The sequence below is a fragment of the Lucilia sericata genome, unplaced genomic scaffold (assembly GCF_015586225.1).
Source record: "Lucilia sericata isolate MDLA Ls3-8-SP2 unplaced genomic scaffold, ASM1558622v1 Contig000645F_arrow, whole genome shotgun sequence".
In the NCBI taxonomy this organism is placed as follows: Eukaryota; Metazoa; Arthropoda; class Insecta; order Diptera; family Calliphoridae; genus Lucilia; species Lucilia sericata.
The window spans coordinates 70,676-96,549 of record NW_023994651.1 but is presented as its reverse complement, the minus strand read 5'-3'; the positions used below and the strand labels follow the sequence as shown (position 1 = coordinate 96,549).

At 33.5% G+C, this 25,874-nt stretch overlaps 6 protein-coding genes across 8 annotated transcripts; 4 read left to right on the top strand and 2 right to left on the bottom strand.

Annotated features, from left to right (window-relative positions):
• Positions 1–1,036: 1,036 nt before the first annotated feature.
• Positions 1,037–1,622, top strand: LOC119607013 (RNA polymerase II transcriptional coactivator). Its single transcript, XM_037960709.1, has 2 exons — positions 1,037–1,213; positions 1,269–1,622. Exons 1-2 carry the CDS (start codon positions 1,157–1,159, stop codon positions 1,542–1,544), a joined length of 333 nt encoding a protein of 110 aa, XP_037816637.1. The 5' UTR covers positions 1,037–1,156; the 3' UTR covers positions 1,545–1,622.
• LOC119607012 (transmembrane protein 222) lies at positions 1,598–2,445 on the bottom strand. The gene has a single exon (XM_037960708.1). The coding sequence runs from the start codon at positions 2,306–2,308 to the stop codon at positions 1,745–1,747; it is 564 nt and encodes a 187-aa protein (XP_037816636.1). The 5' UTR covers positions 2,309–2,445; the 3' UTR covers positions 1,598–1,744.
• Position 2,446: 1 nt separating this feature from the next.
• LOC119607011 (eukaryotic initiation factor 4A) lies at positions 2,447–5,168 on the top strand. Of its 2 annotated transcripts, none has more exons than XM_037960706.1 (5): positions 2,447–2,600; positions 3,586–3,809; positions 3,895–4,508; positions 4,583–4,806; positions 4,882–5,168. In XM_037960706.1, coding segments are annotated over exons 1-5 (1,209 nt in total). In that variant the 5' UTR covers positions 2,447–2,598; the 3' UTR covers positions 5,027–5,168. The 2 variants fall into 2 exon arrangements, with proteins under 2 accessions (XP_037816634.1, XP_037816635.1); XM_037960707.1 differs by lacking the exon at positions 2,447–2,600 and adding an exon at positions 3,457–3,475.
• Positions 5,169–7,315: 2,147 nt separating this feature from the next.
• On the top strand, positions 7,316–10,527 carry LOC119607018 (sphingolipid delta(4)-desaturase DES1). The gene is made up of 2 exons (XM_037960722.1): positions 7,316–7,887; positions 9,510–10,527. The coding sequence occupies exons 1-2, from the start codon at positions 7,490–7,492 to the stop codon at positions 10,075–10,077; spliced, it is 966 nt and encodes a 321-aa protein (XP_037816650.1). The 5' UTR covers positions 7,316–7,489; the 3' UTR covers positions 10,078–10,527.
• A 693-nt stretch (positions 10,528–11,220) lies between these two features.
• Positions 11,221–12,537, top strand: LOC119607017 (cyclin-dependent kinases regulatory subunit). Of its 2 annotated transcripts, XM_037960721.1 has the most exons (3): positions 11,221–11,455; positions 11,522–11,636; positions 11,700–12,537. In XM_037960721.1, exons 2-3 carry the CDS (start codon positions 11,581–11,583, stop codon positions 11,866–11,868), a joined length of 225 nt encoding a protein of 74 aa, XP_037816649.1. In that variant the 5' UTR covers positions 11,221–11,455; positions 11,522–11,580; the 3' UTR covers positions 11,869–12,537. The 2 variants fall into 2 exon arrangements, with proteins under 2 accessions (XP_037816649.1, XP_037816648.1); XM_037960720.1 differs by having other exon boundaries at positions 11,225–11,636.
• A 698-nt stretch (positions 12,538–13,235) lies between these two features.
• On the bottom strand, positions 13,236–24,404 carry LOC119607016 (microtubule-associated protein futsch). Its single transcript, XM_037960717.1, is given in 9 exon segments — positions 13,236–14,566; positions 14,633–14,721; positions 14,792–15,083; positions 15,396–19,224; positions 19,400–21,702; positions 21,705–21,852; positions 21,925–22,635; positions 22,692–22,876; positions 23,774–24,404. Coding segments are annotated over 9 exon segments (8,409 nt in total). The 5' UTR covers positions 23,994–24,404; the 3' UTR covers positions 13,236–13,934.
• Positions 24,405–25,874: the final 1,470 nt, after the last annotated feature.

The window sequence follows — 25,874 nt, the reverse complement described above, 5'->3', positions numbered from 1 at the left end:
TGCCGAATATAACTCTTACTTCTTACTTATTTTAATCATAAATTACCGCTAAAATAGGAATAGTCTGCCTTTAAAGTTGCGAGTTTTCATACATTCTAATAATGTTTTCAAAGTGAAACTTTTGGAATATTTTTCAATCTCTTTGTGATCCCTTTAAATGATGTTGTTCTGGAAGAACTTTAACATCCATGTAAACATTTTGGGTAATAAATTGGGGGACTACCAATGAGGGGAGCGGAACCTCCCATATGAATTAAATACAAAAATTCGTTTATCTGGGAAACTAATATAACTAAATTCTTCAAATTTTGCACGAACAACTTTAATATTCATCTGAACATTTTGGAGAAAAAAGGGCGGACTTTCATCTGGGGGGCTTGGAGCTCCCATATGAATTAAATAGAAAAATTCGTATATCTGAGAAACTATTAGAGCTAGAATCTTCAAATTTTACTGAAGAACATTTAGAGAATAACGGGCGAACTTTCAATTGGGGGCTTGGCACTTTCCATATGAATTAAATACAAAATTTTGTATATCTGGAAACTATTAGATTATTCAAATTTTTCATAGATTAAATTAAACGTGGAATCTCCCATATGTAACAAATTGTATATCTGGAAAACTATTGTAGTTAGAATCATCAAAATTGTTAAGTAGGTTTCTTATTTATATTGCTTTTAGGTAGCACAGCACACTGGGTATAGCTAGTAAATAAACAAATAAAATATCTTTGTTTTTACGTTATTGATCATTTTTTTAATGCAAAATTTTTTAGAAACTGATTTTCTGCAAGATGTTTTATATGGAAGATAGGGTTAAATATCGGCAGATCCTAGTAAAACTTGGAGAAAGGATTTGTTTTTAATTTTTAAGAATTTTTTATTCATCCCTGCATAATTTCTCATACAACTTTTGAGTTTGCTTTGTTTTGTTGTTATAAACAATATATTTGCTTCCAAAATCCTACTTTCTGATCTCTCGGATTGCGTTTTTATTTAAAATCGTTGAAAAATTAAAAACTAAACGTAGTTGAAAACTAAGCCGCCGCCGTTAATATTTGTCGGCGCAGGGCTCTGCCATTGTGCCAATTTTTAAGCATCATTTGCATTTATTTTCTGCGAAAACTTGAAAGAAGAAAAAGTGTTTAAACAATATGCCTAAAACTAAAAAAGATGATTCTACGAGCGACAGTGACTCTGGACCAGAAGATGTAAGTTGCGTATAAAATTATACAAGATATATTTCAACAACTGCTGCCATTTCAGAGACATTCTCCGGCCAAAAAGTCTAAAGAGACTTCGGACAAAAATTCCAAAAGTAGTAAGGATGATGGTGCCGATACAACTCATTGGGTTTTAGAGAAACAGCGCCAGGTGCGCATTAATGAATTTAAAGGGCGCAAATATGTTGACATACGCGAGTTCTATGAGAAAAATGGCGAAAGTATGCCGGGCAAGAAGGGTATTTCATTAACGTTGCAACAATGGAAGAAACTGCTAGAGGTGGCCGACGAAGTTACTCGAGCGGCAGAGCGCGATTAAATTGTTAAATTTTTCTTTTAGTTTTTGTAAATGAAATAAATTTGTTTCTTTTTTTAAATAAAACTATTTATTTATTAAGTAATCGTTAGTGGTTGGGAAACCGTTAAAACTCTTTAGTAAAGCTAATAACATCAAACTACTGCTAATTAAATACGACATAGGTACATACTATAAATTCATTTATATCGTGTACTCGGAACTCAAAAATATACTCCCAACACAATGCATATAGTTAAAACGATCAGAAAGGGCAGCCACGTTTTAATAAAACCTGCTAAGCCCACGTAGCGTCCACAAACGAACATCCAGAATGCTAAAATTATCATATTCCAGCTCGTGCGATTTTTGTAGCGCATACCACATAGCGCTGTTGCCACATGAGAGTGACAATTGTCACAGAATAGATTGTGCATACGAGTACCGTAGAGCACTGAAGCCTTGGAAACATTTTCGTCCCACATTAGAGCACTACCGTCTACATACTTGGGATTTAAGCGCAAGTAACGCGTTGGCCTGCCAAACCCCATATTATCTTCTGAAACGAAATAGGGACCAGCAAAATCTCGTATAACTCCATTCGACATACAAATACCCATATGGCCAATGAATGGGAAGAACCAAGTCAGCATAGGTATGGGAGTCCAAACAATGCAAAATGGAAAACGATCTGCTTTGAAGTCTATAACCGGCAATTCATCTTGTGAGTTTTCCATTTCAATATAAGTTCCTGGTGCTTGGGTTGGTGATGGGATGCTCTGTGTCATGCTAATTTACTAAAAGTTTTCTTCACTGTTTATTTTTCTTTTTTGTTTATTGTTTTGTTTTTTTTTTCCAAACAGCTGTAAATGTATTGATGTTATTATTTTTTAGTGCATGTTCTTTAGTGCTGCCATATGATTTGGCCGGATATTTACAGCAAAGTTGGCTGCAGTTGTTGTGTCAGCAAGAAGAAATTCAGCAAGTCAGAAATTCAGCCAGAAGACAGAGCCCTTTCGCTTGCTTTTATAAATCAGAATCAGCACGTGTAAAAAAAGTGCCAAATTATTTTCAGAAAATGTTAGTATTAAACAAAAGAAAAAAATATTAAAAATAACATATTTGAATAGCAGACTTAATTCTGCGTGTGCACATATAAAAAGTTATGAAAGTGTTGTGAAAATTATAGAAATATAAAGAAATTACTTTTTGGAATTTTTTCCCGTGAATAAGTGGTTCTTCGGCAACTACATTAAATCGGCAAAAAAAAACGATTGCAACACGACCTCTACAACTACAAAAGAAAAATATGTAGTCAAAATAATTCAAGAGAAATTTTTTATTTATTATAAATTCCTGCTAATAATTAAGAATGGAAATAATTAGCTTGAACATTTATTAGAAACGAGGAAAATATGGAATCGGCCATTTTTCATTAATTCTTTGGTGGTTTTTTTTCGACATTTTCTAGTGATGAATAATTTTTTCACATTCTCTTTTCATCTCCTTTCTTAACGGGCATTGTTGTTTTTGTTGCCGATGAAACACCACCTTTTTTTAACTCACAGAAAGGAAGAAAGAAAACATACGATTGAGTCAATGTATGTTGAGTGTGTGTGTATGTTTGTTGTTGGTGGTGCCATGAAAAGAAAACAGAAAGAATTGGCAAATGCGACTGGAATTGTGATTAGCATTTGATGAGGATGATGATGGTGTTGTTGTTGTACTGTATTGTATTTGTTTGTGTGTTTGAATGCCACTCAAAACTCAAATGAGTAAATTAAAATGGTGGAAAGCGTATGAGAAAGAAAAAAAGTAATAATTATTCACATTTACGAAAAAGAAGCTAAAAAGTGCACACGCGTGTGAAAAATAGAAAATTATTTTAAAAAAATTTGCAAAAAAGAAAAGAATTAACGAAAGTACAAAAATATATACACATTTTAGAAAATAATGTAAAGAAAATCTGCTAAAATACACCAAAACATCAAAAACTACTTTAAATCTTGAAAGAAATCATTTTTATAATTCTGTTTTGTTTTTTTTTTTTTCTCTGTCTATTTAGGGATGATCGAAGTGATGTACATGAAGGACCCGCCGGTATGGAACCCGAAGGTGTTATTGAATCAACCTGGCACGAAGTTTATGATAACTTCGATGACATGAATTTGCGCGAGGAACTTTTGCGTGGCATTTATGGTTATGGTTTCGAGAAACCTTCAGCTATCCAGCAACGCGCTATCATTCCTTGTGTGAGAGGCAGAGACGTCATTGCTCAAGCTCAGTCCGGTAAGTGTTGTTGCAGTATTTCCCCCACAACTACAAATAGTTTTTTGTTTACATTTTTCGTTTTTATTTTGTTTTGTCACTAAAGGTACTGGTAAAACTGCAACCTTCTCGATTGCCATTCTTCAACAAATCGATACGTCCATTCGTGACTGTCAAGCCTTGATTTTGGCACCAACTCGTGAGTTGGCTACTCAAATTCAACGTGTTGTCATGGCACTTGGCGAGTATATGAAAGTTCATTCCCACGCCTGCATTGGCGGAACAAATGTCCGTGAGGATGCCCGCAACTTGGAAGCTGGTTGTCACGTCGTTGTCGGCACACCCGGTCGTGTGTTCGATATGATCAACCGTAAGGTTCTTCGCACGAGTAACATTAAATTGTTCGTTTTGGACGAAGCCGATGAAATGTTGTCTCGTGGTTTCAAGGACCAGATCCAAGATGTTTTCAAGATGCTTCCTACCGATGTGCAGGTCATTCTTCTCTCGGCCACCATGCCACCAGATGTATTGGAAGTGAGTCGTTGTTTCATGCGTGACCCCGTTAGCATTTTAGTTAAGAAGGAAGAACTTACCTTGGAAGGTATTAAGCAATTCTACATCAATGTCAAACAAGAGAACTGGAAACTTGGTACCTTGTGTGATTTGTACGACACATTATCCATTACTCAGTCAGTAATCTTCTGCAACACCAGACGTAAGGTAAGCATCAGAACAAGCAATATATCTGACTTGAAAAAAGGGTTACTAATTTTATATTTCTGCTTTCCTAACAGGTCGATCAGTTGACTGAAGAGATGACCAACCACAACTTCACCGTTTCAGCTATGCACGGTGATATGGAACAACGCGATCGTGAATTGATCATGAAACAATTCCGTTCCGGTTCTTCTCGTGTTCTTATTACAACCGATTTACTGGCCCGTGGTATTGATGTCCAGCAAGTGTCATTGGTTATCAATTATGACTTGCCTTCAAATAGAGAAAATTACATTCATAGGTATGTCTGTCTGCACACACACGGGGAACAAATGCAAACAAATATCTAATATTTATTTACTTTCGTTTCTTTTAGAATTGGTCGTGGTGGTCGTTTCGGTCGTAAGGGTGTTGCTATCAACTTTATTACTGAAGAGGATCGTAGAATCCTTAAGGATATTGAACAATTCTATCACACTACTATTGAGGAAATGCCCGCTAATATTGCTGATTTAATTTAAACATATTTATTTTACTTTTTCTTTGTTTGTCCATTCGCACGTCATCAGCAGAAACTGCAGCAGCAACAGCAACAACAACCAACAGCAAAACAACAACTATTAAATTAATTTCAAAATAAAATACATAAAATAACAAGTAAAACCAGTCTTTAAAATCATTAAACTGGAATAAAATTGTAAAGAAAAATAAATACAAAAAACATAAAAGCCAACAAATAATATTAGAATTACTAATATAATTAAAATTTTAATAAATATAGCCTGTGTGAAATATACATATTTACGATATATGGAACAAAAAAAAAAACAAACACTGCCTAAAATAAATCTAATTATGCTTAAATGATGGGATATTGCCAACCCTGAACAGGTCGTTCCAACAACAATGGTCAGAAAGATAATTAAACTTCTGGAGCTAAGCGAAATTCTGTTCTTTTTATCTTTATAAGCACCATGTGTTTGATAATCAAACAACATTGGCATTAATATGATGATGTTGAGATAACTATTTCACTCGCATTATCTGAGGGGTACAAAAAATTGTTTATCAATTTCGGATTGTTCTAGGTGGAGTTTGTTTCATAACATGTCAACAACAATGTCAACTGAAAAACGCCAAAATCATATTTTACAATTATTTTAATTGGCGGTACACATTTCATGTTTAGCTTTCTTTTTTATTTTGTTTATTTGACTTAAGCCTGAATCAGTAAATTTCTCATTAACCTCAAATCGTATCGTTTATATTCATTCTATTTATTCTGACTGATGACTCAAGCCTTTACTCATATTTTCACAAAGTAGGTACATAGATACAGATATTTATACAGAACAGGGGGAGGGGGGTCAATGAACTGAACGAAACGAACGAAATTTTGTTGACTAAAGTATTGTTTATAAAAAATTACTAAAATTTGTAGATTATCGATGAAAATGTTTAAAAAATAAAACAAGCATTTTTTAGAATGCATGCAAATTTCTTCTGAATTTCATACGCTGAATCTGAATTCCTCTTTAACATCAAGTTTTCGAGATATCATGTCCTTAAAATAAACTATATTTGAGCCGTTATAAAAGTGCGAAGACATCTTTATTTATACAATTGTTTATGTCGACTGTAATCTGTCTGTGTAATCATAGGGATATTTAAATCTAAAACAAGTAACTTCCATAAATAAACAATCTGAATTTTTCTCTACATTTCTCCTTTATTACCCTTAGTTTGGGTTAATAATCTCGAAGTAGAATATACATATAATATTGGTATTACATGTATGATAAAATAGAGAAATTTTATCATATCTAATATAGCCGAAAATGGTTTTTAATCGTAATGCCACAATATCTGGAAACTCTGATGTGATGGAAAAATTTTGAATCTAGATTTGAATTTGATACTCAAAAAAGTATCAATAAAAAATATTGAAGGTAATTTTTTGGTGACTGTTTTTCGAATTTTAGGGAAACTCAAATTAAAAAAATATTTTTTTTTTGGATTCAGGATACTCGAATTATCCTAGATATAAATTTTCAGGTTTTTAGCTTGGCATACATTTTTTTTTTGATCCAGAAAGGGTTAATTTTTTCGAGGATGTTTAAATTTAAAATTTTCTTCAAAATTGAAGTTCTTGAATTATTCAAAATTCTGTTAATATATTGAGATTTCTAAAATTTTCCAAATAATATTTGTTCAAAATGTATTGGAATTAAATTTAAAAATATTTAACTTTTATTAGAAAACGATCTTTTGTAGTTTTGCTTTTTAATATTAATGCATAAACTAATTAAATTTTAATAATTCCTTAAATTTGAAAAAAAAAAATAAATAAAATATACAGTTTGTTGTTTGGCCAAGGGCCGTAAATTGAGGTTCATGTATAGTTTATTGCAATTAAAGCTGTGTTATCAATTTACGTTGAATAGCAGCCAGTTGTTTCGCTTGTTTAGTTAATAAGAGAAACAAAAACGCTTAAATTATAGCAAATGGCTAAAAATAATGTAACAAAATACTTATATATAACACATTCATATTTTTGTGCACTTTAATGATGTTTTATCAAAACAACAACAATGTTCATATAAAAAAAGAAGAAGCAGACAAAAATTATTAAAGCGAATACATAAAAGATGACATTTAAACAGCTGATTGGCTTTTTGTAGCTGAGAATGTATGCCAATACTGTCAAAAACTGTATATAAAAAATTATCTGTTAAAACCGAAACTGTCAAACTCCTTATATAAAAAATAATTAATTTCCACTGTCAACAACTCGCACAGATTCGTTTTATTAGCTATTAAATCAAGAAGAAGAATGCTAGAAGAAGCAGCATATTAATTAATTTTTCATACCGCATTTGACGACAGTATTAATAGAGAAATAGAAAAAAATATACCAAAAAATAGTCGGTGGTACACGCACGGTTAACATTATTTTTTAACTTGTTAGATTTTTTATCTCAACAATGGGTCAGAAGGTATCAAGAACTGACTTTGAATGGGTATACACGGAGGAACCGCATGCCTCACGCCGCAAAATTATATTGGAAAAATATCCACAAATCAAAAAGCTTTTCGGCTATGATCCGAATTTTAAGTGGGTGGCTGGGGCAATGGTGCTCACACAAATATTGGCTTTATTTATTGTTAAAGATTTCTCCTGGCCATTGCTGATATTAGCCGCATACTGTTTTGGTGGCATCCTCAATCATTCGCTGATGTTGGCTGTTCATGAGATATCGCATAATTTGGCATTTGGACACAGTCGACCGATGCACAATCGTATATTAGGTTTTATATGCAATTTACCGATTGGTTTGCCCATGTCAATATCATTTCGAAAATATCATTTGGAACATCATAGGTAAGTTTGTTTTTGATTTACATATTTATGTATATTTGTTGGGAGATATTCTTTTGGGAGGTCGTTGTCTGTTAAACCTTTGAATAAAATGCGTAAGCAAACATACCCATTAATTCCTCCTTATAAAATTGTAAAAATGTGTATAAGTATAAGGTATCCTTTTTAAGTGTGACCCATTTGGAATCTATTCTTATAGGTCAGTCGTTCCTTGTTTTTATCGATCCAATCAAACATTTTCCCCTTTTTCCATGTATCACGTTGTTAGTGTGTAATCTTATCTTTTGCCAAGAACAAAAACAAATAACAATTTGAGTATCTGGTTTATTACCGAGCAAAGTAAATGGCACGTAAATTGGGTGTCTGACTAACTAAATTAATCAGTAAAAAGTATAAAAATTTAATTCCTAATATTGGTAGTTAAAATTATATTTTAAAATTAGAAAAATAACATGCATACTATAGACAATGTATACATAAGTAATTCACATATAAATTTGTACATAGTACGTCACACATTTTGGTGGTGGGCGGTGATTCACTTTTCTCAATTTTCTTTTATTTCTAACAGTAAACAACAAGTGGCTTTATAGAACTTTTGTTTAACAACAAATTGTTTATTATTTGCAACACTATAGTAAACCAAACGACTAAGAATTAGTTTTTACATAAATTAAAGCATGCATGTACGTACATATATCCATGTAAACATTGTCCACAAATGAAATAATTTCGCTGAATATGAAATCGCTGTATAACAAAATTTTTTTTTTTTTTAATTTTTAATATGTTTCACATAATTCCTCTTCGTTCCAAACAAAGATTTCATAATTTAATACCATTTTTCTAATGGAATTAATGATATAAATTAGTTTCGTAAAGTTTACAAAATATGTATATTGTTATGTTTCATATAATTCCATTTCGTTCCTTTGTAAAATTTATCTTCAAATTAAAAAACTATTTTGAATTTTTTAAAAAAATTAAATGATTTCCAAAAATCTAGTTATATTTCAAATCACATTTTTAATATGTTTCACTTAATTCCACTTCGTTTCAAGCAAAGCTTTTATAATGTTTACATAAATAAATTTACAATGAATTTTGTAAAGTTTAAAACATATTTTTGCTATGCTTCTTTTAAATCCATTTTGTTCCTTTGTAAAATTTTTCTTCAAATTGACAAAAAATTGTGATTTTTTTTTTTAAATTTTAAATAATTTGCATACGTTATTTTTCATGTTGAAGCAAAATTTTTGACATGTTTCTCTTGATTCCATTTTGATCCAAACAAAATGTTCACAGTTTTTACTTAAATTCTACCATTTTCCAATGGTTAAGGATTTTGTAAAGTTTGAAATATATTTTTATTATGTTTCATGTAATTCCATTTCATTCCTTTACACTAATACCATAATTTTGTGAAAAATTTAGCACTTTTTTAAGCTGTTTAAATAGTTTCACATAAACAAGTTTTTTATTTTAATAAAACTCCCTTGTAATATTATTACAAAACAAGTTTCAGTATCACAATCTAACCAAAGACTTAAAGACCAGAACATTATAGATCCAAGCCTGAATTCATATTTCTAACTTTGTTATGTATAAAAAACTCTATTTTTTAGATACCAAGGCGATGAAGTAATAGATACTGATATACCCACATTACTAGAGGCTAAACTGTTCGATTCCACATTTGGTAAATTCCTTTGGGTATGTCTGCAGCCTTTCTTCTATATATTCCGTCCTCTAATTATAAATCCCAAGCCACCAACACGCTTGGAAATTATTAATACCATCATACAATTAACATTTAATGCGCTGGTTGTTTACTTTTTCGGCTGGAAAGCAATGGCTTATCTTGTATTGGGTTCCATTTTGGCTATGGGATTACATCCAGTGGCTGGTCACTTCATATCGGAACATTATATGTTTGCCAAGGGATTTGAGACCTACTCCTATTATGGCCCCCTTAACTGGATAACCTTTAATGTAGGCTATCACAATGAACATCATGATTTCCCCGCTGTACCGGGATCCCGTTTGCCGGAAGTTAAAAAAATAGCTCCTGAGTTCTATGACACAATGCCTCAACACACCAGCTGGGTGCGTGTATTGTACGACTTCATTATGGACCCTGCCGTAGGTCCCTACGCCCGTGTCAAACGTCATCAAAAGGGTCTGAAAACATAAGACTATTTTGTTTGTATAAACTTTTTTGAATAAGTATTTTCTTCGTTTAATTATGTGTTTTTTGTCTTATTAACGCTTTTATTTTGTTTATTGTATTTTTGAGCTTAAACCAAAAACAACCTAAAAAAATCTCTACACAAATTTTGAATATTGCATATAGAATATATATTTTTTTAAACGGTGAAAAAAATCATAGGTTTACGGCGTATAAGACAGCTGGAGAATATTAATTGATTTTTATTAAGGGGTAAAAAACACTACATTTGTACATACAATATACATTTTGCTAAAATAGTAAATAAATTGTATGTATGAAACATGCAAATTTCTAATTATTTTAAATATAATTAAGTTGCTAAACGAAAAACAAAAACAAAAAAACTAGTGACAAAGCAACTACATCCTATAGAAATATTAACAAATATTTCGCGTTTTAGTAAAAAAAATAATATAACATTGTACCTCAAAATAATATATTTATTTAATAATCTATGTATGAATGTAATGTAAAAATAAATAATGAACTAAAATAAAATTTCAAATTAAAAATATTAAATGTGTTTTACTATTAAAGATGTTAATGTATACACTAGTAATTTTAATGAATTTAATTTTTTCCTTTGTATTTTTTAAATTGACAAAAATTGTAAATTTTTTGGGGCACTTTAAATGATTTGTAAAAATTTAGTTATTTTTAAAATTTAAATTAAATTTTTAAAATATTTCACTTAATTACATTTCGTTCCAAATTCTCTGAAATTCTAATGAAAATTAAATTTTCTAAAAAAAAAAATATGTTAGTAAAAACCTCATTATTTTTAATAAAACTCTATATTTTAGTGTAATTTTTGTTTGTTTTTGTCGTGAAAAGTTTTGTTTTTTATTAAAAAATAAATTTTATAACAAATGCTCATTACTTCAAAAATTTTGTCGATTTTTCATGTAAATCATGTGGCAGCACACACAGCATGTTATTTTTCACATGAAGCATTAAGTAGCCAGATGTTTGACATTTAAAAATTGAAATAAATACAACCCTGTTATATTAGTTTTGCCGCATGATGGCACTGTTAAAACTCATTGTTGATCTCCTATCTCTATCACACTTATAAGTTATTGGGAAAATTCGAAAGAAACAGAAAATTTAAACATTTTTTTCGGCGGTTGACGCTGTTGAGCGCTGACAAAAATTTATTTTGTTCTGTCAATTAAATTCATACAAGTATTTGCTAGCGCTAAAAGTTTGAAATCTTCCTTTACTTTAAAACATAAAAACGAAATTAAAAACCATTATTCTTAGTTCAAAATTGAAATTTTCAAACAAAATAATAAAAATAAAAGTTGTGTTCTTGTGCAGTAAAAGAATTCAGTAAAAAAGGTATTGTCGCCAAGTTATAAAACAGAACTTGAAATTCCTTTTCTAAGGATTCCTTTGTGTTTGTAGGTACAAACATAACCTTACATTTTTCTGGAATTATCCTAAAAACAAAAAAAAAAAAAAAAATGAGTAAAGATATTTACTATTCCGACAAATACTATGATGAAAAATATGAATACAGGTAGGTTTAGATTCCTTAACTAATGAATTGTTCATTTAATAAAAACTGCTTAAATTTCTGTAGACATGTGGTGCTTCCTAAGGAGCTGGTGAAATTGGTACCCAAAACACATCTCATGTCTGAGGCGGAATGGCGTTCAATTGGTGTTCAACAGTCACGCGGCTGGATTCATTATATGATACATAAACCAGAGCCTCATATTTTACTATTTCGGCGACCCATACAACAGTAAACAGGTTTTATGTTTGGGAATGAAGCTCTCTGGCAATCAGTATTCAACTGCTTATACATACGAAATCATCCTCCCAACAACCATCACATTAAATGTAAATAGCCAAACACATTTCAAATCGGTAATTAAGTCGTTATTTTGCTGGATAAAGTCAAGAGCAATCAATGATAGAGTGCTAGTCGTTCGTTCGTTTAGTATTTTGCTAAATTATTTATTCTAAAAAAGTAAGAATCACTAATCATGGAAAAGCTGCAGCTGCTATCTGCTGCAAAGTTTTAAAATACATCATAACATTTGTTTTTCTATTTTTCAATATTTTGTTCATATTTTTTGTATAAAACAATATCTATTGCCAATTTAATATTTTTAATATGTTTATTTATTTTTTCTTTTGCTTTAAAATTTTCAACTTTATAAATATGAGAGTGAACAAAAATATTTAGTGGATACTTGGCATGCTCTTGACTCGATCCTGCTGTTTCTATAGTGGGATCGAATGTCTCCATTTTTTTATGTTTTACTTTTATGGGCCATATTTTAAAGAAATTTATTTTTTTTTTTTGTATTAATTTAATATTTAAGTATTACTGCTAGCTGTTTACATAGCATTTATGAATATTTTTCAAATACAAAATATAATAAAACGAACTACAAAAACAATTCTCTAAATAATATTGTTATTGGTTAAAATGCCAATTAATGTTTTAGCTGGTGATGAGATTCTTTCTTAAAAATAAATTTTAAAATATTCCAATATTTTTAATAACAAATTCGGTTTTAGTAAACAAAGTAAACAAGTTTTTAATGAAATATCTTCAGTATAGAATATGCTATAGTCCGGACTAGGCAATTATAGACTAGACTGTAGAACAGACTATGGACTACACTGGTGTCCAGATTATAGACTATACTATATCCCAAATATAGACTAGACTATTTTTCAGACTATAGACTAGACCATAATCCAAACACTTAAGAATATAGACATGTCGATACAGATTACGAATAGGATAATTGAAACGCTGATTTATCAAGAGGTTATTAAATTATTTTCGTAATACTTAGTTTAGTATATTAAACGATTTCAATATGTTATCATGTATTGCATAAAATATACATATTTGTTTAAATTCTTTATTGAATTAATAATTATTATAGTTACATTTGATTATTACATTATACATACATAATATAGTGCATGTAGTTTTTAACATAAATCTTTTTTTTTTTTTTGTCTTAATAATTCTTTTATGTTTAACCCTTTTAATTGTGGTTACATATTTAATTATTTATTTTTGTGTTTTTGCGCAAATCATGTGTTTTAAATGTTTTATAAAAATATGTAGCAAACTAAAGAACAAAAAAAGTGTGTGGTTGTGTATTATTTATTCGTAAATTTACGAAGTACATGTGTATGAAAAAAACTGAAATGATAGATATAGACAAGTAATAAACACATAATACAAGATTTCTATATAATAAATATAAACATAAATAAAAAATAACTATTTTATTTTAAAATTATTAGTTAGTTGAAATAAAAAAGTTTAAGTATGACTAAAATTAAAGATTTTTGTTAATGGAATAAATTAAGTGTTGTAATTGAGTGCTACAGTAATTATAGAAAAAGGTCTATTTAATAATGTTTATTAAATAATTTAATTTTCAATAAAGATTTTTTTTAAATATTAAGAAACACGCAAGAGTAGCATTCTGTTTTCACTAATATTACAAATTTAAACAATTTATATTAAAAACGTATTATAGACACTCTAACAAAATCACTTGAGCGTTTAGCGATTTTAGCAAATATGTACCTCCCGAGACTAATAACTACATACATGAAGAGGATTTTAATTCTAAGTCGGGTACCACCATCTAAAGCTTTGTTTTGCTATTTAAAGTAAAATACAATATTAATGTTAAATCAAATTAAAAATAAATATATGTATATAATGAATATATAAATAAATACATACATATGTATGTAGTATATATGAATGGTTTATAGTATATACATGAGATTTAGTAAAGGAAACATTTTAAATTGAAGATTCTTATAAATGTTATGTGTTATAATCATCATGTTGTGAACTGAAATAGCTAACTAGACCGCTAAATTCACTAGCTTGGCCATCGGGAACCGATGTTTGTTCGCTTGTTGGTGCATTATCTGTAGGACCAGGAGTTGAGGAATCATCGTTGACTTCTGTTGTGGGTGCTGGTGAACTTTGTGATCCGGAGGAATCACCGGTCGGTTGTACTGGTGACTTCTTATCAGTACTTGTGGTGTAGGCTTGCAGGGTAGTCAGTTTTTTGCGTGGCTCAGCCACCGGCACTGCTGCAATTATGGATTTTTCAGTTTGTGATGCTACGACGGGTTTTGGTGATGACGACGATTTTGGAGGAGCAGTTTTGATGGGTGAATCATGTCCTATTGCGACTGGCTTGCCACTGGAGCCATGTTCAGTTATTTCGGGGGTAGGTGGAGGGGTAGGCTGTGGTGTTGCCGTTGGTGTATTCGTAGGTTTAGCAGTTGCAGCAGATACTATAACTGAAGCAGGAGGTTGTGTTTGTGCTACTGAAATAGGAGGTATTTGTGTGGGAGGTCGTGGAGCACTGCCCGAACCAGAACGTTGTCCAGGTGGTGTTGTTAAAGGCGGTGGTGGTGGATAGAAGCCATATGGTGGGTAGGCACCTGTAAAATGTTTTTTTTTTATTTAATTACAATTTTCAAATAGAATTAAGCATTTGTTAAACTTACGCGAACCAGTCGAGTACTCGGGCGCATGCATTGGAGGCCTTAAATTCATACGCGGTCCAAAATTAGGATTGCCATACATAGGTGCCCTACTGAAAAAGGAATTCAAAATATACATATATAATAATTATAAACATAACATCTCTACTCTACAACTTTTACCTGTACATATTAAGATGTGGTGGTGGTGCATGACGAGCATTAGGTGGCATTCCCAGATATGGTGGTGGCACGTGATGCATAGGATTTCTTATTGAACCTGGTGTGTTTGATGAAGATGTTGGGTTAGCAGAAGGTCCTGAACTTGAACCCTTTAGAGGTGGCGGTGGACCGTATGATGATCGATTGGCAGGGTGTGGTGGTAATAGGCTTGGTGGCATCTGAGGAGGTCCCCGATGACGTGGAACTCCAACTTGTGGCATTCGATTGCCTGGTAAATCGTAAAATCTGGGACCTTCATACAAATAAAATAAATGTAGGGTTTATTATTGGATAAACATTATCTAAGGATCAACTTCAAATCTCACTTATGACAGTCAGTAACTTTTGTCAAATTGTAATGAATTTTAGAAATATGTATAGAAAAAGGAATTTTTAAGAGTTATAAGTCCATTTTCACAATTCATCTTTGATAATTTTTAACTCTCAAGTTTTATATAATTGAACCTATACAATGTTCTTTATCACATTTCTTATTTATTGAGTTAGATCGCGCATTCTGTGAAAATACTTAAATAAAGGAATGAATTAAATTTACGATACTTACCCTCAGCTCTTACATAAGCGCCACTTATTGGTGGTATATTCACCCCCGGTCTGCTAGTAACTGTATGTGATGTTGGTGGCATACTGGTTATGACACTAGCTTGCATTGGTAGCTTTGACGGCGAACCACTTTTAATTACACTTGGAGGCAGAGGCGAAGTGCCAGCAGTACCCATTGTATCACTGTTCTTGGCTGTTGCTGAAGTCAAAGCGGCATTTGTTGCAGTTGCTGCTGTAACGGCCGCAGCAGTTTGCTGTTTCTGTAGAGTGTCTCTTAGAGGTGTAATTTTTTTCCGCCGTCCTCTTGGTTTGTTTTCAGTTACTGGTTGAGGATTTGTCGATTTGTCCTGCGCTGGCTGACCGAGCAGAGGGGATGATTTCGCAAGGATCGAGGATGACTGTGGTGGTAGTGATTGAGGAGGAGGTCTAGCTGTTCCTAAAGCTTGTGAAATTGTCGGTTGCAAAGGAATATTGTGGATCATTCTATTAATTAGAGAATGATGTGAGGGAGAGGGCGTTCCAGGATAATTTCGATCCAAAGGTTGAGTTAAGGGAGCTGAAAGAGCATTTTGTAAAAGATGAGATGTAGTTGGTGGTCCACCGTGACGTTGCATTAAGTGATGAGTGTTTGACATGGATTCTTGCATCAAATATTGGTGACGTAGTAATGGAGGATGCATTGTTGGCATTGGTAGTCTCTTTCTCACAGGCTCTTGAAGTCCAGAGGCGGTTGGTGTTGCTAATGTTGCTGGTGTTGACTGGTGAGGACTGTTAGTGGGAAAAGGCGAAGCCACCGTGGCTGGCAACAGTGGTTTTTCTACATCCTTAGTTTTAACGGGCTTAACAATAGTAGGTGTTTTTAAGACCTCATCTGGTGTTGGTAGATCTCTAGCAACCGCTCCACCAAATTCTTCTTCCTCCTCCACCATACGAGCAATAGCATCTTCGTCCATATCTTCGGGCAAATCGTCGGGAAGATCGGCATCATCAAAATCATCAACGTCACCTACATCTGCAGTTAAATCGTCTAGATTTTCTCCACGTCGTTGTAAGTAGTCGATGTCAAGGACCTTGGCTTGTCGTATAACCGACAAGGGCACTGTTGACAGAGAATCTCCTCCTGCGGTCTTTGTAGGAGAACGTTTATCTTTATCGGCATCAGTTTTAATGGGAGTTAATCGTGGTGTAGCTACAAGTTTTGCACCTTCAGCATTCTTTTCAGCCAACATACGTTTTATTTCCTCTTGGCGTTTTATGAACTTCTCTCGCTCTTCGGGTGGTGTGTCAGGCCTTTGGACACCGGGCTTAATGCCACCATCCGAACTGTCATCATCGAAATCCTCAATGTAAGCATAGCGACGGCCTCTCGTGCGTCGTGTACTGTCTTCACTATCAGACTGGCTGACGTCATCATCTTCTGATGACTTCTTTTTCTTCTTCGTTTTTGTTGGTGGTTTTTCTTTGCCTTTGCCCTTAGTTTTTGACGAACTGGAAGTTGTTTTAAGTGGCTGAGAACGTGGCTGTTTACCCATACCCTTTCCAGATCCAATGTTGTCATTATCATCGTCGTCATCCTCATCTTCTTCCGACTCGCTAACATCATCATCTGAGTATTCGACTTTCTTGGGTTTTTTGACATGCGTACTCTTGGGTTGGGCAATTTTTGGCGCAAATGTATTGGAGGACTTTTTAGCTTTCTTTCGTTTGTTGGGCCTCCAGTTACCATCGGATTCATCAGTTGTGGTGTCATCGCACAAATCAGCGCTATCGATATTTTCCGATAGTTCAGAAATATCGTCATCCCCTTCGCTTTCTGTATAGTCCGAGTCATCTTTTCGTTTCTTTTTCGATTTTGGACGTTGCACGTCTTCATCATCGCTTTCATCCACGACAAACCTTCTATCTTTTCGGCGTTCACGGAAAGCTCTACGAGCTGCCTTGCGGCGTTTTTTCTTCGATTTGCCATGGCGTTTGTAGATCTCAAGACTGGAATCACTGTTTGAAGCTGAAATTGAGGTATCCTCTTCATCTTCATCATCCAATGAGGAGCCTTTAAAATCCTCATCCGAGGCATTGTCATCTTCGGAACTTATATCCAGAGTAGTAAGTTTACGAGATTTTTTCTTCTGCGATGGTTTGATATTAAACTTACGCATAATAGGTTCGGCATCACTGTCATCATCATCTTCTTTATTTATAATTTCTTTTTTCTCTTCCTTAGTTGTTTCTTTGGGTTCAGTCTTTATGGAATTCTCCTCTTTTGTTTCTTTGACATCAACTTCATTAACTTTTCCCTCTTCCTCTTTGGGTTTTACATCTGCCTCTTCATCACCATCTTCAATTTCTTTTTGACGGGCCTTTTCCTCCTTATCGGCTTCAATTATTGTAGAAATATCTTTTCCACGCCCCAAATTACCAGCACCGGCTGCTTCATCCATTTCTTTTTTGAGCGCTGAATTGATGAGATCGTCATACTCGTTGAGACGATAACTCACATTTATTTGTCTTCGCTTGCGTAATTTGTATATGGGTTCATTGTCACTTTCCGAGTAAGTAGATGACGAGGAAGAAGAATTACTTTCACTCTTGGACTTGTTGGAGTTCTGGGAATCACTGTCCGAGTCACTGCCACGTTTATGCTGGCGACTTCGTCTACTACGAATAGCATTATGTCGTCGATCACGGTGATTACGTTTGTCACTGTTTTTCGAGCGGTTTTTATTTTTCGTTTTGTTAGATTTCTTCTTTTTAGCGCTATCTAAGCTGTCATCGGAATTTGTACTTGTTTCGTCGTCATCGTTTTCATCCTGTGATTGATCTTCAGCACTAGAGTTTCCTTTGTTACGCTTTGCATTTGTTTTTCGTCCTTTCTTGTTTTTATATTTCTTACTTTCCTCCTCCTTTTCTTGACGAGCTTTTTCTTCCTCTGCTAAACGTTTAACTTGCTCTTCTTCTTTCTTTTTATTTTCAACCAAATCGTCAAACTCTTTCAATTGATTCTCTAAGGCTTTAATAAGTTGTTCTTGCTGACAAGGAGGACAATACCAATCACCCTCAGGAATGTAGAACAGAACTGGAGATAGACAGGAACAATGATAGCCTTTGTCACAGTTGTCACACAGTAGAATCCATTCAGGATGGTCTGATTTATTGCACTTTTGGCAGGCTTCCTCTTCTTCAGGATCTTCGTCTGCGTCTTCTTTGCGAACAGTACGTGCCCTTTTCATTGGCACTACCTGAGATTCATCTTCTATATCTGATTCGGGTGAAAATTCATGATCCGACTTAAAAAGTGGTGAACCAGGATCGGTTTCATAATGTGGTGGCTCCTCATCCTCTTCATCCGGTTCTTCTTGTTCCTCCGAACCAGACGACCAATTGCCATTCTTTCCCGGACATTTTTTCTTTTGTACTTTTTTCTTTGTTTCCACATCACTATCTTCAGACTCAGAAGATGGTTCAGTAGGTGGCACAACTGTGGGATCAGCTTGCTTTTCTGCTTTTTTCTTCTTTTTTAGCTCTTGTTTCATAGTTCTCAGTGCAATTTCTTCAAGTTTACGGCGCTCTGCTTCTTCTCGTATCTTTTGTTGGGCTATTCGTCGTGACTGCCTTACAGGAGTTTCACTGTCTACATCGATAATGTTAGTAGTATCGACATCACGTTGTTTGCGGACTCCTTTGGCTGGTGTTTTTGTTGTTGGACTTGATTTCTGTTTTCCAGTTTCAGATTTTGTTGGGGTTTGAACAGTTTTAGTTTCAATCTCTTCTTTGACATTTTCGGTAGAGCATGACTTATTTTTGTCATTTGGTGCTTTATCCGCAATTTTTTTCTAAAATAAAGAAAAATAAATTAACAAACTTTGGAATACGGTTAAAGTTTAATAATATTAGAGACAAATTTGTGCATTTTATTTTAAAAATGATTTTTTTTTTATTTTAGATGGACTGAAGTACTGATAGTGCCGATCTTGAGTTGATTTTTTAACAATTTGTATTATTTCTTACCTCTTTAACATCCTGTTTTGAATTGGTTATTTTAGTCTCCTTGCTTGGGGGTTCTTCTTCTTTAATTGCCTCAACTTTATCACAATCGTTTAAATCCTTTTTTGTTGAATTTTTTCCCGCACCTCTATTTCGTTTAGTCTGTAGATTCTCTACGTATATGGGAGCTGCACCACTTCGTCTTCCAGAGCGTCTGCCAGAAACAGGTGTTGAAGACTCTTTCTTAAATTCAACATCCTTTGAATCTGAAACGATTTCCTCTTCCTTGATAGTTTCTGTAGGTTTATCGCGATTTACAGAATCTTCCTTGTCTTTAGCAATTGTAGTAACTTCTTTTTTGGCTTCTGGTTCTTCCGGACTGTCATGTTGTACTGTTTCTTCACTGCTGCGACGCTTTCGTTGTCGTTCCGGTGTGGTTCTTGGTTTTTCAGTTACAATTTTCGCAACAATGGCTTTTGAGTCTTTGCTATCTTCAGTGGTTGTGGTCTCCATTATTTTGATATCACTTGAAATTTGTGAATTTAAATCTTGACTATTTGTACGTTTTCGGGGTACAGCATCTTCATCACTTTCTTCTTGTCTTATTTGAGTTAACAAATTCTTTTTTAGCGGTTTTGTAATGGGACTTTTATTGGGAGAAGGAAATAGAGTTTTTGCCGTGGTGGCAGTTGTATCATTGTCATTTTTTTCTGGCGTCTTTTTTAACTTTTTCTCTATTATCTCTGCTAAAGTTGGTTTAACTTTGGTGGGTGTAATTTGTGTGGGTTTTTTGATGGGAGTTTGCTGTTGGTTAATAGTTGAATTACTAGACTTTTCACAGATTTTTGCAAGCGCTTGATTATCATTTGCTGTATTATTATCTTTGATGGATTCCATAGTTGCAGATTTTTCTTCAGTTTTTAGTGCTGTAGCAGTTTGTTTAGACAGTATTATCTTTTTTCGTCTCCTGAGTTCTTCTTCGCCACCGCTTGATGAGGTTGTTTCATCATTGGCCGCTACCTTTTGAGCCTCTATTTTCTTCCTTAGTTCAGTATTGGTTTGTTTAGGACGCATCTTCAGTCTTTTGCCGCCTACATCTACATCATCATCTTCCAGTCCTAACTCTTGATCGTTGGCCATATCTTCTGGATTTTCGGAATTTAAATCTACTTCGCTTTCAGAATTTGGCGGTTTTGTAGGTATTGTTTGTAGTTGATCTGTCAGACGCCTCTTGCGGTTATAAATAGCTGGACTTGCAAGCTTAATGGTACTGCTTTCGTTAGAAGCAATTGATTTCTTTTCCAATATCTTTTGTTTAGATTCTCTAAGTTCTTTTTTTAAAGATTCTAGGGCAGACATTTTACTGGCATGTGCTTGTTGACTTATTGCATCTGTCTTAGTAGAATCTGTCTTTGAAATTGTTGTAATTTTACTTGACATTTGATTATCTTTTAAGGGAGGTTCTATATTAGGTTTTAACTCTGGCTGTTTTTGATTATCTTTAGACACTGACAATTTATTTGCAGTTTCTATTGGATTTGGTTGTTTTTCGTCTATTGCTTCGGTTTTGCTACCTGGTTCTTTAGATTTGTCTTCGCCATTAATTTGGCTTTTCTCTTCAGTAGGTTTCACTTGATTCTCATTTTCCTTAGGTTTTTCTTCTGAGCTCTCTGCAGGCTTAAGGGTTTTGTCCTCTAAAGTTTCCGCCAATTTTGTTGTATCCGCAGAAGGAACATCATCTTTAGGAACCGTTTTTTTAGGACTTAATATGAAAGTTGTTTTATTTTCTTCTTCTGGGGTAGATTTTTCCAATTCTGTCTCGGATTTAGCTTCCATATTGGTTTTTAATAACTCTGCATCATTTTTTGTGGCTGTCTTTGTAGGGCTCCCATCATCATTATTTTTATTTCCCACTAAACACTCTTTGCCACTACCTTCTCCCCAAACGTAAAACACATCTTCAACAATTTCTTCGCTTAGATCGTAACCATTTTCTTCATGATCATTTAGGTCGTAGTCGAAATAATATAAATAGTTACCAACATCGCAATCCTTACCAGATCCCTCACCAGTCACACGCACAACAGGGTCGCTTATTTCCTCACCCACTTCATTATCTTCCTCATCATCGTCATAATCCTCAAATAGTTTCTCCTCATTTTCATCTTCTTCGGCTGCTACGGAATCAATATCTTCCTCTTCTATTTCCTCCTCAACATCAGCATCTTCCTCGTCCGTTTCTTCGTCATAGTCTTCTTCACCCATTTCCTCGCTATTTTCATATTTGTTTAAAGTTGTAGAACGCTTGGAATCCATTAAAGATGGCCTGGATTTTTTAGTGCACTGGCTTGTTGCCCTTCATTTCGTGGCGGAGAATTGGCGTCTACTTGGTCTAAGGCTCGTTTTTTACCAGTGTTAATGGTGGATGTTGTATTGCTTTCATTATTGAGTACTTTATTTTGAGATATTAATAAAGGCTATAATAATACAAATAGTAAAGGAAATAAGATAATTTATTTCAAAAAGAAATTAGAAAGCTAAAATTATACCTTGACTTTTTTATTTTCATCTTTTACTTTGGGATCTTTTACCAACTTTTGTTCTAATTCATTGTCCTTTTTCTTTGTGCTTTTATTATCCTCTTCAATGTCATCCTCATCCTCCTCGTCCTCTGTCTCACCTTCGCTTTCACTTTCGTCTTCATATTCTTCTTCGACCTCTTCAAATTCTTCTTCGCCACTATCATTAGCCTCCGCTGGATTGTTGGACTTTTTCTGTTGCTTTGCATCTTCCTCTGCCGCTAACTCTTCCTCCCCTTTACCGACATCCTCTTTCAAACCCTTACCATGTAAAAGTTTAATACTTAGTTTCGGAACTTTTTGTTCATCTTCCTGCGAATCCTCCTCTTCTTCGGGTGGAGGAGGTTTTTGCTCTGGTTTGGTGTCAATACGACTGCTGCTACTGCTGGATGTATCCTCATCAACTACCCCGATATCGGCACTTGGCAAAACAACTTCACTACCCCTTAGGCGTTTTATTAAATTAACGAATTCATCACGATTTGTAGCTACCACCTGCCATATTTCTTCATCCAAATGCTCTTGATAAATGCGGATGTTGCAGTCGTTATCTTGGGTCACCCAATAGGCATGACCAAGACTATCACGTCCTATTGGTTGTGATCTTAACGAATCAGCACTAAGTGTCAAAATTTTAGCACGAAATTTTGTATTACGCTCAAATTGACATTCAAGCAGTTCCTGTAATTTTAATTTAGTTGTGTACTATGGTTGGAAATTAATTTAAATATATTTACCCTTAAAATACGAAGTTTAACTTTAACGCTGGCATTTTTGTAACCAAAACGTTCTACTTCCCAAGCATCATGGGCTGAATAGGTGAAACAAAACTTACTGAGAGCAGATTCCCAACTTTTCTCATGTACTGTTTTACGGGTTTTTCTTAAAAGTTTTATTTGCATTTCTCTTAGTTGGGGCGAAACTAGAATTGAAAAGAAAATTATGGATTTATTGAGAGGTTGATAGATAGAGTAATATATATATATAGATAGACAGATAGATAGATAGATATATAGATAGATAGATAGATAGATAGATAGATAGATAGATAGATAGATAGATAGATAGATGATAGATAGATAGATAGATAGATAGATAGATAGATAGATAGATAGATAGATAGATAGATAGATAGATAGATAGATAGATAGATAGATAGATAGATAGATAGATAGATAGCTAGCTCGCTCGCTCGCTCTAGCTCGCTCGCTCGCTCGCTCGCTCGCTCGCTCGCTCGCTCGCCGCTCGCTCGCCGCTCGCTCGCTCGCTCTCTCGCTCTCGCTCGCTCTCTCGCTCGCTCGCTCGCTCGCTCGTGCTCTCTCTCGATCGCTCGCTCGCTCGCTCGCTCTCGCTCGCTCGCTCGCTCGCTCGCTCGCTCCTCGCTCGCTCGCTCGCTCTCTCGCTCGCTCGCTCGCTCGCTCGCTCGCTCGCCTCTCGCTCGCTCGCTCGCTCCTCGCTCGCTCGCTCCGCTCGCTCGCCGCCTCGATAGATAGCTAGCTCGCTAGGATCTCTTTCTCTAGATAGGGTGCAACCCTCTGTCGGTACAAAATGAAACCAGTAAAACTATTCATATTGGTAGCTCCGTTAGTCCATTCCACAATCTCCCAGAAACTTGAACAAAAGGTTCAACTAACAAATTATTAAATCCAAAATATGCTCAGTTTTAAGTAGTGTTCCCAATAAGACCAGATATAATATATGATCATTTTACCAACTTTCTTATATATTTGTACATGTATATGTTCAAATGTATGCAAATGTTTATATCGGTGTGTATGTGTGTGTCCGCTACACGCTTTATTTAATACAACTAACTTACCTTCATCTGTTCTAGTCAACCATTGCATTAATAATTTAAAGTTGGGCAAATCTAGACCCAAATCGTTTGAAAACTTCTGTAGAAAATCACATATAATAGCAAAGTCAGGATCATTGGCGCAAGCATGTAAAGCAGATTTTAATGTCTCATCCACATCAACCTCTTTTGAGGCTGAACCTGACACCTCTGCTGCTGCTGCTGTTAGCATAGACGACGCCATCTCTGCATATTTTATTCAAAACCAACCAAAAAAATTCTGATCCGTATAAAAACGATAATTTAATAAAAAATATTCAAATTTTATTATGATTCAACTTGTTATTTTTTCACTTTTATATTTTTCTTGGTAAATTTTGATTTTTTCTTGTATTCTGGTAACCGTGAAAAATTTTCATTGCACTTTTTTCTTTCTGCTTTTTCACAAAAGGATGGGCAATTTTTTGCGAAATCTTTTCTTGATTGAATTTAAAATGTTAGGGACATTGTTTAGCAAAAGTTTAGTTTCAGATTGGACAACAACAGACGACACATATTTATACAATTTCGTTTTATTATTACAAAAATTAAAATTTTCGCAAAATTCTTTCAACAAAATACAACAAACTATACTCGTTCACAAGTATTTGTTAGAGTTGTAAAAGTATTGAATACTTAATATTGGCAAATATGTATGGGTATACAGTAGAAAAAAAAAACATTTTTTTCTTTTTTTATTAATAAGATATATTTTAGAGGAACCCTAAAATAAATTTAACAATTTTAAAATAAACAAATTACATTTTTTTAAACATGATTGTGAATTTTTCTTTGAAATTGATTAATAAAAACTTTAAAATGTTGTATTGGTTACTAATGTTTTCTAGTTGTCAAAAGTGTTTACAATTAACAACACTAACGAACAGAGTTGCATTAAAAGAGTTGTGGGAGAAAACATTTGTTATCGCAAATTATCGATAATATGTACAATTTGTTGAATACACTTTAATAATATAATAAATTGTAACAATAATTAGTATTTCAACATTTATTTGTATATTTTAAATAAAACATTTAAATCTTTATTTTGTTTAGTTGTTTTATTAGGAATAGTGTTGTACATGGTTGTACAAAAAATCAACCTTTTGTTCTAAGGTCAGGGGTGGTAAAAAAACCAAAGTAATTAAATTTGTGTATGATTTCATGCACAAATATATATATATATACAAGCTATAGCTTGTTATCTAATACTTTTAAGTTAGTTTAAAGAGATTTTAATTAAAAACAGTAAATTTAAATTAAAAAACCCAAAATTTCTATTTAAAGTTATTATTTGACGTCTTAGTACCAATTTAATCTGACATTTATTTTCCCGCTAAATTCATTAAAAATCGCTATAAAATAGAATCGCTCCGAGTCACGCCGAATTCGAGTCACTGCTTTTACTTTAAACCATCTACATATGTAGACGTCAACCAAGCTACACCTTTTCACATTGCTGGTATGGCAAACCTTAAAGGCTAGGACATCGAACATGTGTATTTTAAATGGGAAGTGCAGTTGATGCCAATTCTGCCGACTGCGAAAAGAAATTCTGCTAGAATTTTTTTCGCGCCAAACTGTTTTCTGCTTTTTTATTTGCTAAAAAATCTGTTGTGGTGTGTGTGCAAAAATCTAAAAAGAAATTTTTTTATAACAATTGAACTTACAAATTAATAAAATTGTATGCTATACTACTATGAATATTTTTTACATTTTAACATAGATGAATTTAATATAATTCGTTGAAATTTATACAAAATAATCCTCAATAAAATCTACCGAAATGGTTTTTTCCGTTTTTCAAAATTCAATCTAGATCAAATTTTATTTCAAATAATGTAAACAATAACATAGAAACCGTTATTTACAAAGCAAGCATAACAAATAAGTAGATGTGTAAAAATAGTTTATGCAATAAGTAAAACTAGCTTATAATAAATTGTTGATTACGACTTCTACACACAGATAGTAAGACAGGTTGCTGCATGCAGCTTTTTAAAATCGTTAGATTTGAATCTGCGTTGTACAACAGCGTTGCATGTTAATAGTGTTGTATTTTGAACATTGTCGCATACCCAACAGA